Source organism: Centroberyx affinis, unplaced genomic scaffold, assembly GCF_046629955.1.
Source record: "Centroberyx affinis isolate AG114_WGS23_722 - 3 ecotype Tasmania unplaced genomic scaffold, CSIRO-AGI_Caff_v1 ptg000501l_1, whole genome shotgun sequence".
In the NCBI taxonomy this organism is placed as follows: Eukaryota; Metazoa; Chordata; class Actinopteri; order Beryciformes; family Berycidae; genus Centroberyx; species Centroberyx affinis.
This window is the reverse complement of record NW_027279154.1, coordinates 132,501-152,416: the sequence shown is the minus strand read 5'-3', so window position 1 is coordinate 152,416 and position 19,916 is coordinate 132,501. Positions and strand designations below refer to the sequence as shown.

Here is a 19,916-nt window from a genome sequence, read left to right as displayed (position 1 = left end):
ATCATATCACCGTTTATGTCGATGCATATGCGCGGGCTCAGTCCACCTGAAGCCCCTCTGTTCTGAGAGCGACACAAACAAGCATGGAGGTTTCATCACGCTGACGGCTTATTGCCGACCTTCCCGAAGTTTCCCGGGACCACGGTTCCGGCCAGTGCCACTAGCTGGCCGCCGATTTGTTCCCGATGATCCGTCCGAGATTTTGGCCGGGGTCCCGACGACGATGTGCCCCCGGTGTCCGGCGAGCAGCGTTTTCGGCACCGACGGGTAACAGAGCGCCTGGCGCTTGGATCGGCTGGATCGATGCGGGCCGTGGGCGCGGTGGAGACGACAGCGGTGGAGAGAGAGACGGGACGCGCTGGAACGATCAGTATGGATGTATGGACTATTATTCTGTATTAGCAGTCTACAGCGGAGTTAGTTACACCATTGGTCAGCCGTGGCACATGGCACACTCATACACGGTCCAGCCATATACTAGGTTTTGACCTAGTCTTGTTTATTTATATTCACTGGTAATTTTTTAGAACTTGTGAGAATTGTTACATAAATTTTAAGTGTTTTGTATAACCCAAAATATATTTATAGTTTTCATTAAAAAAAATCCCAATATATCCTTACATATTGACTTTGACTTCTCAGTTTCATTCTGGAATCTTATGTCATTGCCATGGTAAATAAATATTGATAATATATTCTTGACTAATTGGCATTAAGACCCATATCCAGACTGATTGTCTTACGTTAGAACATTTCATTATGTCTACAGTCCCATGTTCATCTGGTAATCAGCTTGATCCCTGTTTGGGACAATAACTCTTATGAGGCAAACTATAAAATTGTGTCTTTGTATGTATAAGTATACAGTATGTCTGTCCAGTCGTCCACTGACAAGGGTGAAACAGGTAAAGGCCTACAAGTAGCCTACTTCAAAACTGAACTTTAGTACAGTGAAGTGCTTGACTTAACGTACTTGGTTTCCACGTCTACTTTTCAGTGGACATACTACATAAATACACACACACACACACACACACACACACACACACAGGTGGAAGTAACTAATTACATTTACTCACATTATTGTAATTGAGTAGCTTTTAGTGTACCTGTACTTTGAGTATTTTTTTCAATTGAGTATTTTTACTGTATGTTTTTACATAAGCATTGCACTTAACTAGATTTTAAATCACATCCATTACAGAGTACAAATTTTGTGTCCACATCCATAAGCAGCAGAAACTGGACAATCATAAATTGACCAATTGTGGAGTGATTCACAGTGAATGGTCAAGTCAGCAAAGAAGAGAAGAGTAATCTGGCTTTACTTTGTTTATGCAATTTATTTTGTAATTTCCTAATTTTCCAATTTTAATAATCTAGTTTGTAGTCTGTATTCTTCTTTTAGAATTGGGAAAGATACAATAACTAGTAACTTTTACTCTGACTACTCTCTAACTCATTATTTCTAACTCACATTTTAAATTAGCTTCTTTTTACTTCAGTGGATTTTTACACCAGTCCTTTTACTTAAGTAAAATATCAACAAAGTGACTACTCAAGTAACTTCTACTTGACCAGGACATTTTTCCACCACAGTACACACACACACACACACACACACACACACACACAGACATATATTCTATATTTGGCCTCAAATGGGAACAGATGAATGGTCAACAAGTTTGTTGTATAGTTGTTTATTTTTTTTTTTAAAAAGGGTATCTTTGACAGACAGGTTTTTTTCTTACAGTACATCATGATATGAAGATAAACAAGGGTATTCTACAGACATCATGCATATGAATATGCAATGGGTATGAGAACATCGCAGTCTAAGACAACACTGGTATTTTAGTTATCATTATCCACCGTGTTAAGGCTGCATTTTGTAGTACTGAAAAAAACAATACAATCATCAATCATTTGCAAATGTTCAATACATATTTTAGACGTCTACATATCCCAAAAAATAACCTTTTGAAATAAAGTAAACCAACAGTAGTGTGATAGCAAGGTTGGATCAGCACAGGCGGACAGTAACTTTTTAGCTTTTCCTGGGATCCATTTCATAATAAAGGTTTTCCTCCCTAATATTACTCAGCAGCATTAAGTAAGATCACATTTAGTCTTTGGGTTTTCCTTTCATAAATCGACTGTTGATTCGTAACAGAAATACGATGCTAACGTAAGAGAGAAAGCACTTGGTAGTACTTTTTGAACATTACAAATATTCCCATGTAGAGGATTTAATCTCTTTTTTTGACAGACAATCTACAAGCTCATGAACAAAGTGAAGAGCAACTACCGTGTATTTGTTACCATTCATCATTCGGTATAACAAAAAAAAAATCTATCTACTGTACATTATCTAAAAGAGGTAAGGCACTAGGCACTGCAAGGTACTTAATACATAGCCTGCTACAAGATGAAGTTAAATGTAGAAGAGTCCAAACTATATGGATTACATAGGCTAATTTAGATTTTAACTCCTGAGAAAGTATATAAAGTATGAGATGACGCTGCCTGAACTTAACAAGTCCAGTCGAACCCTTGGCAAAAAGCTACCACTGCTGTATGCGTCTGTGCGCTTGTATTTCTATACTTGTGAGGACCAAATGTGTCCTCACAGTGATAGAAAGATTACAAAAATCCTCCAAAGTGAGGACATTTTTGCCAGTCTACACTTTTTCAAAGGACTAATTTAGGGTTAGGGCTTGGGTTTAGGGTTATGGTTAGATTTAGATTAGGGTATGGGTTAAGGTTAGGCATGTAGTTAAGAGGTTTAAGGTTAGGGGTTAAGGAATGAATGTCGTCAATGGAAAGTCCTTAGAAGTATAGTAATACAAACCTCCGTTAGGTCCCTCTGTTAGGTCTTGTCATCGCTCCTAATAGCAGTTTGCCCAGTCTCAGTGGCGGGGGGCATGTGGTTGTGATGCAGAAACAAAATCGTGTCCAAACTCTGTGGTGGAATGTTGGCCCTCTTCCTGTACGTGGCTCCTCCTCCTTCCTGCACAAAGTCCTGCGCGGCACTGCCAGCCACCGCCGGGGCAGCCAGGTAGGCCCGCGCCACCGTGGCCAGCAGCGGGAACTGCCCGGCCTTGGTCCTCCACCACTGCAGGGGCTCCACTCCCAGCGAAGCCCCCTTGTCGGCTCTGAAGACGGACATCTCCATGTCCACCGACTCCTCCACGGAGCTCTGCCTGCTCTGCGGAGCGGAGCAGAACAAGTCTCCCAGGAGGAACTCCATCCCCGAGAGCCCCGCCTGAGACGAGCCCGGGTCCGCCAACTCGCTCTCCTCCGCCTCCCCCGCGTCGCTATCGTCGTCGCCGTCTGCGTCGTCCAGCTCTCTGAAGTTGATGGGGGCCGCGTCTTTGAGCCGCTTGCTCCTCCGCAGGAAGTCGCTCTCTGACTCTGGCGACAAAGGGGAGGGGCTTCTCTTGCGCTGGCTTTGCTTCTTCGCCTGGCTCCGCCTCTTGTCCTCCTTCACTATCCTGACTGCCTCTTTCTTCAGCCAATCAAAAGCGGCTGTCTGCTCCTTGAAAATGACGAGAACAATTCAAGATTTAATTTGTGAACATTTCAATTATGTCCTGAATATGCTGTTGGCTAACGCTCTCACAGGACGACCAGTTTATGAATTTATGGGCAATGAGAGAGAGCATTTTAGCTTTATGATTTAACAGTATAGTCACACACTAATTCTGATCTAGAATAAAAAGGCAGCCTGGATCCCTAGATAAAGGTTTACTCTGTATTGGAGTTACACGAGTGCGGCTATACTTTCAAGTGTTACGTACTACCCACTCTGACCAGGCAACTCATTAATAATCCATCTAGAGCTGCAACGATTAATTGACTAATCGATTAGTTGTCAACTATTAAATTAATCGCCAACTATTTTGATAATCGATTAATCGGTTTGAGTAATTTTTTAAGAAAAATAAGTCAAAATTCTCTGATTCCAGCTTCTTAAATGTGAATATTTTCTGGTTTCTTTACTCCTCTATGACAGTAAACTGAATATCTTTGGGTTGTGGACAAAACAAGACATTTGAGGACGTCATCTTGGGCTTTGGGAAACACTGATTGACATTTTTCACCATTTTCTGACATTTATAGACCAAACAACTAATAGATTAATCGAGAAAATAATCGACAGATTAATCGACAATGAAAATAATTGTTAGTTGCAGCCCTAAATCCATCTCTATCGTTTCTCAGCTGTATGACTTACCTTCCCCTCCATGAATCCCAGCCCATGGAACTGGGGGTCGAGGGAACACGCCACACACAGAGCCCTGTTAACAACAGGGTTGTCGTAGCAACTCGCCAAGGTCCGCCTCATCGTCCTCTTCACCTCCTTCAAGATGGATGACGTATCTCCTGGTCGGGGTTTGAGGTGGCGGGAGAGCAGGCCGGTGAGGATGGGCTTGATCAGGGACAGGCGGGGGAAGGCCTCCTTGGCGAGGGTTTGACAAGCCACATCCAGAGGTTTGAGGACCAAGCAGAGCTCCTCCAGAACCTTCCATTCGTAACGCAAGGGAGCCGTAATGCCTGGTGGTGACGTGTTGGAGGCGGAGTTTGCGTACGAGTTGTCAGCTGAACTGGACTCTGAAGCCGTGGGATCGGAGGGGTCCTCTTTAATTATGCTCTCGCCTTTTACCTCTTTTATAACATCACAGATGAGGCTTCGATGTTTGACGAGGGTGTTCAGCAGAGTGTAGAGCTTGTTCCAGCTCGGCCGGCTGTGAGCCCAGGACTTCAGCTGAGACCGCTCCTGCCTCGGTACGGTTTGCAGCAGGCTCTGGATGTGGTGAAGCGACGAGCCTTTGTTTTGAGCCTGTAGCAGGAATATGTTTGACAGAACACCCTGGAACAGGCTGAGGGTCTTGGAGATGACGGGATGCGACATCACTTCCTCGATGCAGCCCTGCACAGCGCTGAAGAAACACGGGATAGACGGCAGCCCTTCACTAGAAGAATGGCCGTGCTCTTGACCGTGCAGTTCGTCAGAAGACACGGAGTCCTCCCTCTCGAGAAATGTTGTCGAGTTCGGGTGAGGGCCACTGCCCGCCGTCTCTCCACTTTTCTCGCTCCTCGTTAGCCCCAACCTCATCTTTTCCCTTCCCTCCCCTCCCAGCAAGACGAGACTGGGCTGGGAGATCCCCCACTCCTGGGCCATAACCTTCACCTGGGCCTCCACCGCTCGCAGGCTGCAGTCTCCCGCCCCAGTCTCTGCCAGTCTTTGGGTTGTCAGGGCCAGGTTATGAAAACTAAAGTTATTGTCAATGTAATGTGCCCAGAGGGTGACGTACCTCTCGGTGTCGCCCTGCCACTTGTGGAACCAAACATCTACACTCAAAGTGACAAAGTGGGGAACTTCCCTCCGGGGGCCGGGGGGTCGGCCGCATCTCCTGGGCTCAAACTCAATGGGAGCAGTGTAGTCGACTAGGTCCTCATCTTCCCCGCTCCCTATTTTCCTCCTCAGCAGCTGAGCCAGCCTCTTCTTGCCTTTGGTGTGGTGGTCCTTCAGGAGGCTTTCCAGCAGGTCAGCGGACGGCAGGTCCTTGGAGGAGGGCAGCAGGGTGCGGATCAGATGTTTGAAGCCCTCCCCTTCCGCAAGAGCCGGGGGCTGGAGGTCCCTGATGAGGAAGTTGGCAATGGTGTTGGTCACTTGAGTAGTCATGATCGGTGGCAGCGGTCCGGTCGGCACGCTGCTGAGAGCCTGTGGTCTTAGACCTGCTGACAAACGGTTGACAAACAAATCCTTAGTGAGCAAATAAGCTTCTAGTTTGACAACACAACTTTTACAAAGCTTGTTCAAGCTGTAATTCAATTCATGTACACTGTATCCAACATCAGGAAATACAGAATATAGCATCATTTACTTTGGAAGACCTCCATGTTGACCAACTGGTGTGGATAATAATAAACTTTATACAGCACTTTTTATAAGAAAAGTCATAAAGTGCTTCATATTCAGAAAAGTAAAAAGGGTTAGAAATAAATGAATTAAATAGTAAACAAAATAAACAAAAATGAATAATAGCGATATAAAAAAAACAAAAACAAACATACATATAAAATATAAAAAACAAAAATATACAATATTTTCAGCAAAAGGAAAGATTTATCAGAAGAGACAATTACATAATCTCTGGAATAAAGTCTGGAAAACTAACTGTGTTTTAAGACAGAAACAATTAGCAGAGCATCAGAAAGCGGTTAGAAAGACTTCCTCCTCTTTCAATCCTCTTTCATTTTGTAAATTGTGAGCATTTTGACTTTGATATCTTTTTTTATTAATTGTGCAGCACTAACAGGGAGTAGAGAGCAACAGTTACCAGTTGTCAGAGGGCCCCGATCCTTTGCGCTGTCACGCAGTCTGATGTGGTGCTTGGTGGCCAGGTGGCTCTGGATGTCGGCCGATCCTCCTCCGCAGCCCACGCGCTCCCCGCACAGCTTACACATCACAGTAGACCGGTCCAGCGGCCGCCCGCTTGGGTCCGGCTCAAACCCGAAGAAGAACCAGGGGCTGTTCCGGGCGGCAAACGGGTAGCTCAGCAGCTTGTCAGTTCCAGGAATAAAATCGTATTTATCCACCTGATGATAGGCAGGGGACGGGAACGAGGCCAGCAAAGAGGAGGTGGAGGTGGAGGCAGAGGCGGTAACGGGACCTGAATCACCACCCGCGTCCGGGTTTGACATGGTCGTCACGTCACTGATGACGGGCATGGGGCTCTGTGATTGGCTGTTGTCTGACCACAGGGAGGAGGTCAGGGAATCTGGGAGGGTGACCACCTGGATGTCCTGGAGGAGCCGCAGGATCATCTCCTTGTCGCCAACTTCACACTTCGTACTCTCACCTGGATTCCCAAAATAAAATAAAAATAGAGACAGAGAGAGAGAGATGGAGAGTTTAGCAAGCTAAATTTGAATTTTTGAGACCTTCATAATATCAGTTAGAATTAAATTTGAGACCACTTTCACTTGAAAAATGAATGTAAAAAATGAAAAACCAATACAGATCTGCAAGTCTGGGTTAAAATTAGTAGAGTGGCACATCAAAAAAGACATTTTTAAGCCCTATGTTCATTTTTGATCTTTGATGGCCTTCAAAGATCAGTTTCAGAATTCAGGGTGTTGTTCGCACGGTTATGTTATTTTTACAGAACGGTACTGCTGCACAATTAATTTGCGAAAAATCAAATATGCAATAATCACTACTGCAATTTCCACATTTTAACAGACTACATTTTTTTTCCTGAATAAGATATTCTGGTGTGCAGAATCCCTGGCCTACAAATCAAGTTGGGAGTCAACAAATTGTGAACATTAGAATCTAAATGTTCTCCCAAATTTTTTTAATTTGCTGTACAAGATATGGTGTAGAATAAACCTGTGTTTGCATGTATCAAAATACATGCAATATTAAGCAGAAGGATTTGCTTATCAATCAAGTGTTTGATAATATTGTGCAGTCCAACCACATTGCAATATGTAACAGTCCATGCTTTGGGGGACTGGGACAGCAGTACTCACCCAGCCCGAGGCCCAGCAGGGCGGCGTAATCCCTGCCGATCCAGACCTTGAGTTCTGCTCCCTCTGAGATGGGCTGGGAGACCCTGTAGTAGATGTGACGGTAAAACTGGAACACGACCAGGTTGTGTTCCTCCTCACTGCTAGCATACGTCACATACCTGAAACACAAGACAGAGTCATCATGCATAACTGTGGCCAACAAAGTAACAGCTAAGCCCTGTATAACAATAAGAAATACAGTACCAGTGAAAAGACTAGTGCTGCATTATGGAGAAAAAAAAATTAAAACAGGAATATGGCATTTGCATTACACTGATTAAGAGGGAAGCGTCATTTGAATCAAAAAGAACTGCCCACCTCATCCAGTTAGATTTGTTTTCATCAGAAGCATCTATGTAGAAGAAAGCAGCTTCATCCCGGATCTGGAGATGGGAGCAGTGAGTGTGGTAAGTAAACATTTCTTTCTTATCATCAACACTATGCAGAATTCTACTTTTACATCTGTATAAAATGAAACTTGAGGAAACAGCACCAAATCTATCCTTTGACCAGGGTTTAACGAGGATCCTTTTATTAGAATATCATACTATCTTCATACTGGAATATGCACAACCATTATAATGGAATATGCTCCTAGAAATATAATCATACTACCTAGAAAAGGTGAAAAGTAAGAAATGTGCAATTTGAGATTTAACAGAATGGATGATCACTTACAATTTAAATTTACAGTACAAAACAGTACAGTACATTGTATTTATTTTACTTCTGTTGACTATCAATGTGTAATTTATGCTATCTCTCGGCAATTTTTTCAGGATGAAAATTTTTAATCACTAAATCAAAGTTGCAATGAAAATTCAAGTTGTAATGCAATAATCAATGACCAGGCCTGATCAGTTTTATCTCAATATGCTTGAGCCACAGAATCCTTGCAAAGAACTCCGCACATAGTTTGCCGCAACATAAATGCACTACAGATTAAAGGAGCAGTACGTACGATTTTCACTGCCCCATAGCACAAAATGACTATAATATACACTCCCCAAGCACTTTATTAGGAACACCTGTACACCTGCTTATTCATGCAATTGTCCCATCAGCCATTCATGTGGCAGCAGTGCAGTGCATAAGCTCATGTAGAAACAGGTCAGCAGCATCAGTTCATGTTCACATCAAGCATCAGAATGGGGAAAAAATGTGATCTCAGTGACTTTGACCGTTGGTGCCAGACTGGTTGGTTTGAGTATTTCTGAAACTGCTGATCTCCTGGGATTTTCACACATAACAGTCTCTAGAGTTTACATCGAATGGTGCGAAAAACAAAAAACATCCAGTGAGCAGCAGTTCTGCGGATGGAAACGCCTTGTTGATGAGAGAGGTCAGAGGAGAATGGCCAGACTGGTTGGAGCTGACAGAAAGGCTTCAGTAACTCAGATAACCTCTTTACTACTGTGGTGAGCAGAAAAGTATCTCAGAATGCAACACGTCGATCCTTGAGGCGGATGGCACTTTGGTAGCCGGTTGACACTGAGCTGAAAGCTAACACCTACCCAGTATTAGTATGGTGTTCCTAATAAAGTGCTCGGTGAGTGTATCTGGCTTTCAAAACTCACTTTCTGGCCCGTGCAATTGAGCTGCCGACATGGCAGTTTTTTACTTGTTACTATTGTGGAAATGTGACTTCATTGTTTGTGTCAATTACAGGCCACTTTCCCTCATGGGGATGAGAGAGGTGGTGGTTGGGGGCGGTGCTTGATACTTGTTGATGCTGTAATTCCTACTGGTCATTGATTTAAGTAATAGATTACATGTAAGTGTGATCGTGGCTTAAGACACAAATTCTTTGCAAAACCCTGATTTTAAACAGTTTCTTTGGTTACAGCAATTACTAAATAATCTGTAACTAACTGCTAAATTATTCTGTCCAGCTCGGTCTACTCACAGCCCAGGCGTGTTTGAGGCTGGCCTGTCCCTTGGACACTTCTCCTACAAAGGGTCCGAACATCAAGCCCTGCTGAAGCTGACACTTGGCGTAGACTTTTATCTCTCCCATCTGCTCCTCACTGGAGGATCCAGCCACTCCACCAGACCCAGAATCCCTACATAGGCGTAGGCAGGAGGGCAGGGACAGCGTGGCCCGGTAGGGCCCTCCCAGGAGCCACGGCTCCCCGGGTGGCAGCGCTGCATCTGGGATATAATTCTGGTTTGGTGTAGTCTGGAGAGCTGGGATATCCTCAATGAACTCTTCTTGGCCGAGGTCAAAACCTGGAGAGGCAGAAAACAAAAAAGGTAAAATTGGCGAAAATCTATTTATACTATCGTGATCCATTTTAGTCACTCCTATCAGATTCTGTGTGATCCGTGGTTGAGACTCAAAGAAAAGACCAGCAAAAGGCTTATGGGAGAAGAAAAAAATTCCCTCCTACACTGATAGCTGAGCCCAAGGGAAAAAAAACATATGATCGCCAATTTTCTGTGGACACGGTGTATAAAGATGGCAGTCTTCTGCAGTGACTTTATTACCTGCTTCCACAATATAAGTTCCCCAACGTCAGACCAAGTTATGAAAATATTCTGCAAAGTAGAGCAACAAACAACACTTCATGCCTCCTGTGCCTTCAAGCGTATTAGACTAGAAAAGAGTGCGCACAGGCAATAGCCAAGGAGTTCACAACTTTTTAATTCCTCAACAAAGGAGCTCGAGGAAGCAACATTCACTCCCAAATTCATCCTAATATGCATAGAATTGCACAATCGAGAAACAGCGCTTGCATTTTCTCTTAGATTTAAGGGGGCGGAGTGCTTGTTTATCAACGGCATCGTCAATGCACTAGGCAGCCATTTTTATGCACATGGTCCATCCAGAATCCTTGTAGCCTACCGTAAACCCGTTTAATGATAAATCAGGTTAGCGTTGGTAGTAAATTACCTTGATTCTCAAAGAAATTTCCTGACAACGTGCAGGAAGCAGTTTCATAAAAGTCTGCACGGTGTCGACGTTTCAGGTGACTTCTTAAATTCGTTGTATTCCCACCTTTCGCAAGTACTATTTTACGGCATAAACGACAAATAGCCTCGCCGGTGTTCAGAGGTTGTCCCCTTTCGTCTGCTTTTAAGCCGAAATACATCCATACTGTCGATTTGCTTCTGGGTTTAGCTATAAGATCCATTGTAAGGTTTCTGTTTTCTTCCTGCAGCGAGACGTGCTACCGTTCACTGTTAGCTAACGTTAGCCTTGCTACACAGATTTAGGACGGGTAGAAACGACACTCCGTGATGGATGTATCACACCACTTTCTTTTTACACGACGCTTTACGTGTATGCCATATAATCCCGTTGATTATTTGGAGACAGAATGAAAGATTATATTGAAGCACACTTGATGGTAGCAATTTAACTGACTGATTCACGACATGCTGTTGTAATGGGGGTGCACCTTCTAACTGTTGTCTTTCTATGTTCTCCCTTCGTCTTCTTTACTTCCGGACAGACGATAACAGACTGCGACGATTGGACCTTTACTGCCACCCACAGTTCGGCGTTAGCTAACATTAACCAACGCTCAGGTGTATTTATCTCACACACTCGTGATGATACACACACATTGAGAGTCCGAGGGCGATCCTAAAGTCGGTTTGGGCGATATCGGCATCTCAGGTAACGTTAAAAAAGTAAGTCGTTGCACTCCCACTTTAATGTCGCTCTATTCTTCTGGGCAGCCGGCAAAATAGGGTCCCATGATTGCTATTTTCATTTGCTTTTAAACAGAAAATGTCTGTTTACATTTGGATTTAGTTACAAAACCACGACAGCTTCGTATTTAGATGCTAGGTACAATACAAGCCGCGTTGCTAAAAAAAAAAAAACAGGGCGTCATGGCCTCACTGACTTGCCGTAGCATGCATTCTTCCTAACGTGTGTGTGTGTGTGTGTGTTGGGAGGGGGAGCAGTTGTTACCATAGCGACCTACTCACAGGTAAACGGTGGAAAAACTCGCATGAACGCACACACACACACGCCTTCGGACACAACACGCATCGCCCTAAACAAAACACACAGAAGGATAAAATGGCTTCGTGTTTGGTTCCCGACTTTCCCGCTGTGATGGTCGCTTTGGAGCATTTAAGGGAACTGGACAAGCAGTTGAAAGAGGAAGGACTACCGTTCACTTCTGAAGCCAGCCTCCACCTGGGAGAGATAACGGCCGCCGTTACCGAGCTGGAGGCGGCCAGGCGTGCTGTCCACGAGCAGTTAGAAGTCGAAACCATAGAAAACGGCAAACTGAGACACCAGATTCACAACGTAAGAGAAGGAATCAGCCAAGAAATCATGGCTGATGTGGCAGCGGTCAGAGAGTGTAACGCAGAGGAGATGGAGCGGCTGCACCAAGACCTCAACGCCATCTCACAGCTGCAGGAAGCCATGGTGAAGAAACAGGAGGCGCTCCAAAAACAAAACGCTGCCCTGTACCCAGAGAGAGAGCGGGTGAAGGCAGAGCATGAGGATAACATCGCCGCTGTGAACTATCAAATCAGCCAAAAGTTCGGCTTGCAGATCCAGCTGAACCAGACTCTGAAGCAAGTAGAAGAGCTCAAGGCTTGCATCGGTACTGTCAAGCAGAACAAAATAACCGTACAGCAAAACACGACACAGGAGAGAGAGGCTTTCGCCGCAACCAAAGCCGACCTGGTCAAAGAGGTAGAGCAGAGTGTTAGGAAAATCCAGCAGCAGAGGCAAGAGAACGGGAGGAACCAGCGGGAGTTGGACAGAGTTAACGACCAGCAACGAGACACACACGACCACCTCAGCGCGCTCACCAATCACATGGCGCAGCTGGAGAGCAGCGTAGGAAGACTGACAGCCTCGCAGTGCCAGTGTGAGAAACAGCTGGAAGAGGAGATCCAAAAGCACGAAGAACTGGCGCAACAGAGAGAGACGCTCGAGAGGGAGCTACGTGAGCTGAGAGAGACCCTGAGCAACACCACACAACGTCTTAGAGAAGATATGGTCATAGTGGACTGCGAGCTGGAGGAGGGCGGAGCGGTGAGAGGCGTCCATCGGGAGTCCCTGGCTAAAGTCTCGGAGAGATTCAGGTCTCAGGACAGAGAGGAGAACGAAGCGAGAGCCGACCACACCAACGTTTCGCGGCGCTTGGAGCGATCCAAACTGCGGCTCGAGGAGCGAATCGCCTCCATAGTCAAACACCGCATGGAGATAAAAGAGATGGACGAGCAGAGCAGACAGCTCCTGGAAACCAACGTCATCAACAAGGATTTGTTTCAGAGGAATCTGGAAGGCTTGCAGGGCCAGCTGGACGCGGAGAGGAAGAGCGTCGGCCAGTTCGAGGAGGAGAAGGAGCGGCTGAGTTGGCGTCTGGAGGAGGCGGAGAGGGAGCAGGAGGAGCACGTGGCGAAAGTCACCTCTGACATCAGCGAGGCCAGGAGGAGATACCAGGAACTGCGGAGAGAGGAGGCGGAGCTCCAGCAGCACCAGTCTATGAACTCTGAGATCGACTCGCTGACGAGTCTCGTGTCTCAGGCCGAGTTGGACTACAGTAAAATGGAGAAGGAGTACCACCGGGAGATACAACGCTACGCTGTGGAGTCCGAGCATGTTGCGAGGAGCAGCGAGGAGAAGGAGAGGGAAGTGGAAGAGAGAGAGGAGGCTCTGAAGGAGGTGGAGGCCAGGTTCGACGAGGAGCAATCCACGCACCAGAGGCTGAAACACCTCACCGCTGAGCTGAAGAGCAAGGAGGACGAGCTGGAGCGGTCCGTTCAGGAGCTGAAGGAGAACACCGGCTCTCTGCTCCAGCCCAGGGAGGAGATGAGGGCAGAGCTGGAGGAGATGCGAGCGCGGTACCTCGACCTGCTCGGCAACCAGGCCGCAGAGCTCAGAGCCATCGAGACGAGCATCTACGACACGGGGGTGAGGCTGGAGCAGGTCAACATGGAGAACAGCAGGCTGCACCTGTGCATAGCGCAGATGAAGCAGGACGTCGGCGGCGTCAGGAGGGACAGAGACAGAAACTCTCGGGAGATTCGCCGGCTCACAGAGGAAGTCAACGCCTTGTTTGGCCGTTTAGTGGAAGCCTGGAGAGAGGACTTGGTGTTGACTCAGGAGTGTCAGGGCAGCGACAGCGTGGTGTTGGAGTCTATGGGTTTTCTGCTGAACCATCTGCAGACTAGGAGGCTTCAATTAGGAAACGTCAACACACACCTTCACCAACAGCTGTTCTGCATTAGCAAACTACTGGGCAAATAAAACACAACTTTAGGCAAGCACAGTTCACCCTATAAATAATAAATAAGCACATTTTCCAGGAATCCAGTCCAACAAATTTTTTTTTTTTTTTTTAAAACGAGGCTCCAGGTTTGTTAAGTCGGCTGATGTTTATGTGAATCCAGCAAGTTGTGTGTATATGGCCTACTCAAAAGGTGAAATGGGTTTATAATAAAACTCACAGTGTAGGCTAACTGTCTGAAAGAATAAGATGTGAAGACAGCTCTTTCAAGTTATTTTTTTTATTTTTTTAGTGCAGACTCATAAAATTATAATTACATACAATTTATTTATGAACACAAAAAGCTCAAGTATGTAGACCACACTAAAAAGCATCTACTTTGGGATATATTGACAATTGATTTTTCATAGTGACACATCTCTGTAATACAAGGTAGATGCTATACTGTTTTTTGAATATAATACTATAGCCTATGTTTTGCTCTGTTAGCTCTTTGTTTAAGTATATACATTTTGAACGTGGCTAATTTTGAGACAGTAAAATCACTGGTTAAAGGGGAATTTCACCCATACTTCCTATTGTATGACCTGACAAAGCTCACAAGTAGGGCTGGGTATCCTAAGGACTTTACCAATTCTGATGCCATTTTCGATTCTTTATCCATTCCTATTAGATAAATTGTTAGGGGGGATAAGACTACATACAACTTTAATGGAGTTAACTTTTGTTGAATTCCTTAAGTCTGTATTGACTTACTTTTTATTCTTCCTCTTTGATTCCTAGTACAAACCCTGACTTGAGAGTAAAATATAACACTGAAGCATTGTCAAGTAATTGCAGGTCAACATCACTGAACAAAAACCCGATTAGGCCCTTCATTGCCTCTACTCAATACAAGTAACCGACTATTCCGTAGATTTACGAAGCCGTTTTCCAGCTAAACAGGCAGGTGCAACCACGTCTCACTGAAAAAAAAACAACTATCCAGTACAGTGTGAACAGTAAACCACAAAAGAAAATGCAGATGCAGAAAAAAAATCAGCATCTCATGACCATAGTGGGAAAGCAGTTAGTGAATATACACCTAACCCTTCCACCAAAAGCCTAATCACTGCTCGGTGACACTCGCTATAACCCGTTACTGGATCATTTCCCCTTGCTAGGCAATGCAGAAATGCCAGTTATCATCACTGAGAGATGGAGCGGTGGGACTAAAGTGGATGCTAAGTCATTTGGGATAAACACAGCACGCAGTGAGGAGAGAAACCGCGTGTTTGCACTGACTTGTTATTAGATTTTTTTTTTACCTGCTGCAGCGCCAACTTTAACCTGACGGGGAGCAGCAGCGGACTCGCTCGATCGCAAAACATCAACAAAGCTGTTTCTCCTCAAGCTTATGCCATGCTGCCCTGACAAGTGACTCTGCATGTTACTCGTGTTGCCATCCTTTCTCGACACCAGTCTTTTGCAGGCGTTACACTTCGCCGTCTTGTGGTCGACCCGACTGAAGTAAACCCAAACTTTCGAGCGTCTTTGTCTCTGCGCCATTTCTCTTAAGATGATCGACTGAGCATGCGCGTGCCCTGACGTCGAGCTACGTCATGTGGTTGCGATCAACGGCACGCCGAAAGGTCCAAAAATCCTACAGACCGTAAATAGTCGGACTAAACATAAATTATTGGCATTGATATGAGGAATCTTCCTTTTCTCTGCGTTTGGTGGATGGTGAATCGCAAGCCATCGTTAATAGCTGCATATCGCCACCTTTGTACCACGTATGTAGTATCAAATACCTATGTTATTGCTGTCTTCTATTAATTAAAACCTTTATCTTTAAGAAAACTAGGCTAAATATTGTCACCCATTTCTAACATGCCTTTCAGACTCCACTCCCTTTTCAATCTCACACCTTGACCCGAAATCTTTTCCTTTGTTTATTGTTTATTGTTTTATTGTTTTATTGTTTTATTAGGATCCCCATTAGCTGGCAAATTAATGACAGCTAGTCTTCCTGGGGTCCTTTCACTTATTCTCTCCTACATTTCCCTTTTTACAAAACTTTACATGTATACATTTCTGTATCCTATAATAATCCCTTTCCTTGTTATCCATATCCCATTTCTTCTGTCATAAGATAATCACTTCATTTCTAATTAATGACTTAGCCTCTCCGCTTTATTTGTAAATCTGAAATATTCCCAGCAGTTATTATTAAGTACCAATGATGTTGGATTTGTATTTCCAGCTGTCAATTGTTAACTGGTTTCAATAAGGACATCTATGGGTGTTGATCTGATAGCACCTGCACTTCCAGTGCCCTTCCAGTCCGTCCAATTTTTCCAAACTAGTATGATCAAAAATGTATTTGAGAGTCTACCAGTGGGCAACAAGGGTGCACACTGCTGTCCTACTTAGCTGCATCTCTCTGTATACTGCATATCAATCGTCTTTGTCTTCCTAAGAATATAAAACAATTTAGTTAAAAAAGTTGTTGCAAATGTTTGACTGCCTTTCTTCTGCTGTCATTGAGATATTCCATGTATTAGTCATAGCCAAATGAATTTCCTATGCCTTTAAAATTTTCATGTTTTACTTACTTTTTTATGACACTTAATGCACTTAATTGCGGAAGCCTACTATAATGCACTGTCACCCAATGCATGTGAATTATGGAGGATTTTTTTCAATTAAAATGTAATTGTTAAATGCTTTAAAACGATAAATGCTTTATTTTTATTTTTTACTGTAGCACTTGGACTGATGATACCAAAATAAAATGTATAAGTGGAAATGGGGATTTGAAAAGGAAAAGAGGAATGGATTACATGGCAATTTGAAAATAAATGCAAAGTGAAAATAGACTACTTAAAATGAGAATTAAAAATGGAAAATTGAAATAGAAAAAAAAAAGAGAACAGATTGAAAATATAATTGAAAATGAAGAGTGACATCCAAAAAACATTTTTCTCACATTGCTGCCTCTCGTTTTCATTCGGCTTTCACCAGTTTCCATTTTCCAGAGTTCCCACACAGATCTGGACAGTCTAGAAATGTATGGTAAAAAAAAAAAACTTTGGTAATTTCTAGCTCTTGAAAGGTCTGGAAATTGCACAAAAAAGTTTGGAAAAGTATGGAAAAAAAATACTGTACTGTCCCAATATACATTTTGTACATACAAGTACAGTTTGTGGTTTTAGACCCCTCTCATCTCACATGTTCTGATATTTGCTGCTGTGAAGAATAAACCTTCATCTGTAGAGTGATATTAGTCGGAGCAAGACGACTGTCAGACTGAACACCAGCCAAAAGCTTCATATCAACAAAATAAGGTCTGGGAAAAGTTTTGTAATTGAAACTGTGCAGGAACCCTGATTTTCATTTTCAGTTTTCAAGCTGCATGTGTCAGTTTACCCACTGAATAAAAACCACCATTGTCTTTTTTCTTTTCTTTTTTTTTTTAGATTCAGGGAGATTCCCCCTGTTGCTGATGGAAGACACTTCATCCCGGTGCGGCTCCTGCCAGCAGATGGCAGAAGGGCCCAGGCTTCACTCTGCCGTGTCACTCTGACCTTGCCCCTGCAGCTGTTAGACGGTCAAGCTACCACCCACCGCCACTTCCCTCCTAACAATAACACGCAAACACACACACACACACACACACACACACACACACACACACATACATGCACTCCTTCTGTGCCACACACACACACACACACAGGCACACAGAGAGAGAGAGAGAGAGAGAGAGAGGAAAACAAGGCAGCAGCTGAACGAGTGGAGCTGAAGGGAAAGCAGCACTTCATTCCAGTAAGGAGGTAAGTCGTCAGATAAACACGCATTAACTTTGCTCTCTGCTGTCTCTGCACTGTTTAGCCCCATGTGTGATTTGCACCATACATGTGTTCTAGCAGCCATCTAATCCTGTTCATATACAAGACATCTTTGCAGCATGCTCATATGATACTTAACACTGATGTTTTTTTGCTTATATGCTACTTGGATTTTCTTTAATGTTCCCTCTACCTGCTTATCCTTCTTCTACTATATCAAAGTATGTGTGTGTGTGTGTGTGTGTGATAGATGCCTTAATGTTCCTCTCATTCTTCTCATAAGTTTTTGCACCTCAAACAAGGTTGGGATAGACATTCTATTATTGTTCACCAATACATTTTCGCTGTTGTCATGTGAAAACCTCCTGCAGTAACTCCTACATTTCATGCTTTAACATTCAGTTGAAGGATTACATGCGCCTCTATGGGTTGAGAAAATATCCCAGCCTCTTGGCCTTATGAAACCATTTTACAGCCCATTGCATAAACTCGAAAATGCTTGGTAGTCAAGCTAAGGTCAAAGCTGTTTTTCTCAGTTCCTGAAAAGTTTACATTTTGGAGATACAAGGTTTTCGCCGGACACGGTCCATTTGTTATTGTATTTGTATTGTCATTGTATTTAGCATTGACGTATCATGTTACAGTGTGTGTACTGTATATAAAGTACACTGGTTTACTCCTTAAAATGACCTCAACAGATACAGATGCATGATCAAATTAGTTTCTCAGAATGTGTTTGAAGCACAAATTTTAATCTGAAGAAACAGATTTTGTTTATAGCTGAAAGATGGAAGAACTTTTATACATGAAGTGATTCTTATGTAGTCTTTTCATTGAGCAATAATGTTCTCCCTTCAAACTAATGCCGTTTTTAACACAGGCTAATCAGAATGAATGCGTGCAAAGTCGGTGTAAGTGAATTGGCTGCAGTCCTTTGGGCGAAGTGGGAGAATTATGTGACGCTCTGTAATATCAACAACATGCCGCCAGAGTGAATGTGTGGTTGAAGACACTCTGTACGATGAGGAAAGGCAGAAGGGAGACGGGCTTCAGTGACTCTGCAACCAAAACACACTGCCACTGTCTTTTCTCATGCAGTATACAGACTGAGTGGCAGAAGAGTGCATGTCATGTGTTTTTAGTCCTATCTAAAGTCTATTTAGATAAATTGCCCCCCAGTTAGTTTAGTTTACAGTTCCTTCATGTTGTAATAATCTGTATAAAACGGGGTGTGATAGGCTTTGGCAGCAGTGGAGGTGGTTCTCTTTTAATGCTGGAGGCTTTATCAGAAGGTCAAGGAGTAAAGCAGCAATCTAACACCACTAACTAGGTAGCATATACATGATGTCCCCTTAGTATCACAGATACACACACACACACACACACACACAGACGCACGCTCACTGACTCAAACGTGCTGTTTTAAAGATAAGAAAATATTTAGTTTTGGTTTCAGAGTGATGTGTTTTTGTTAAGGAGCCTCTGAAAGTGAAAATATTGAAATTCATCGTCTCAAATCCCATTTTCTTTTCAACATTCTTTACCTTAATGTACAAATTCCTGAAGAGTTTGACTTGTAAATGGCAAAAAAAAAAAAAACAGATTTGTAAGTGCAGAGTTGGTTATATAGTTATATAGGGTTCTGTTTTACTCCCAGTCTTTCCCTACAGTACATTGCAAATGTAAACAAACCTTTTGCAGTTACCAAACATATAAAAAAAATTACCTGTTGCATACAGTAGTAGCAGTGTCAAGAGCTCTGCTACTAGATGTTTTAGCTTTTTGATGGAGACTTTTCAGTTTTGGTTTAGGTTACTTTTGGGCCTTTAAATTACACATGGGCGGCTGTCGCAGTGAAATAGTTTAAATTGTTGTGAGAGACAGGACACACACACACACACACACATATAAAAACCCACACACATATTCAAATGTACTGTGCCCTTCAGCCTGTGGGTCATTGATGTGGCAGCTGTCCTATGTGGAAATGTCAATATGCCACTAAAGGATACAGTGACATACTCTCTCTCTCTCTCTCTCTCTCTCTCTCTCTCTCTCTCTCCCTCTCTCCCTCTCTCTCTCTCACTCTCTCTCTCTCTCTCTCACTCAAATACTACTGCACACAAGAGATATAGTCTACAGGATATGAGTCATGCCCTCCCCCCCTAACACACACATACACACAGAAGTAATCAATCAATGCTAAGTAGGCTTGTTTGGACTGTGGGACAATGGCCAGTTTGGTGGAAGAGAAGCTGGAGTGTCAGTTGCTTGTGGTTCTCTGTGTGCT

At 43.7% G+C, this 19,916-nt stretch overlaps 3 protein-coding genes across 5 annotated transcripts in view; 2 read left to right on the top strand and 1 right to left on the bottom strand.

Moving 5' to 3' along the window:
- Positions 1-1,724: 1,724 nt before the first annotated feature.
- Positions 1,725-15,325, bottom strand: LOC139642610 (E3 SUMO-protein ligase ZBED1-like). 3 transcript variants are annotated; one of them, XM_071517531.1, is made up of 7 exons: positions 15,101-15,325; positions 9,494-9,816; positions 7,906-7,970; positions 7,549-7,706; positions 6,351-6,872; positions 4,241-5,745; positions 1,725-3,541 (listed from the first exon to the last, which is right to left on the bottom strand). In XM_071517531.1, exons 1-7 carry the CDS (start codon positions 15,219-15,221, stop codon positions 2,873-2,875), a joined length of 3,363 nt encoding a protein of 1,120 aa, XP_071373632.1. In that variant the 5' UTR covers positions 15,222-15,325; the 3' UTR covers positions 1,725-2,872. The 3 variants fall into 3 exon arrangements, with proteins under 3 accessions (XP_071373632.1, XP_071373633.1, XP_071373631.1); XM_071517532.1 differs by lacking the exon at positions 15,101-15,325 and adding an exon at positions 10,586-10,697; XM_071517530.1 differs by lacking the exon at positions 15,101-15,325 and adding an exon at positions 10,481-10,689.
- Positions 11,621-13,813, top strand: ccdc175 (coiled-coil domain containing 175). The gene has a single exon (XM_071517537.1). It carries the CDS (start codon positions 11,621-11,623, stop codon positions 13,811-13,813), a length of 2,193 nt encoding a protein of 730 aa, XP_071373638.1.
- Positions 15,326-17,484: 2,159 nt separating the features above from the next.
- Positions 17,485-19,916, top strand: part of LOC139642618 (nocturnin-like) — an 11,278-nt gene continuing 8,846 nt past the window's right edge. The window contains exon 1 of the mRNA XM_071517544.1: positions 17,485-17,611. The gene's annotated coding sequence lies outside the window, so the exon portion shown is untranslated. The remainder of the gene's footprint in view (positions 17,612-19,916) is intronic.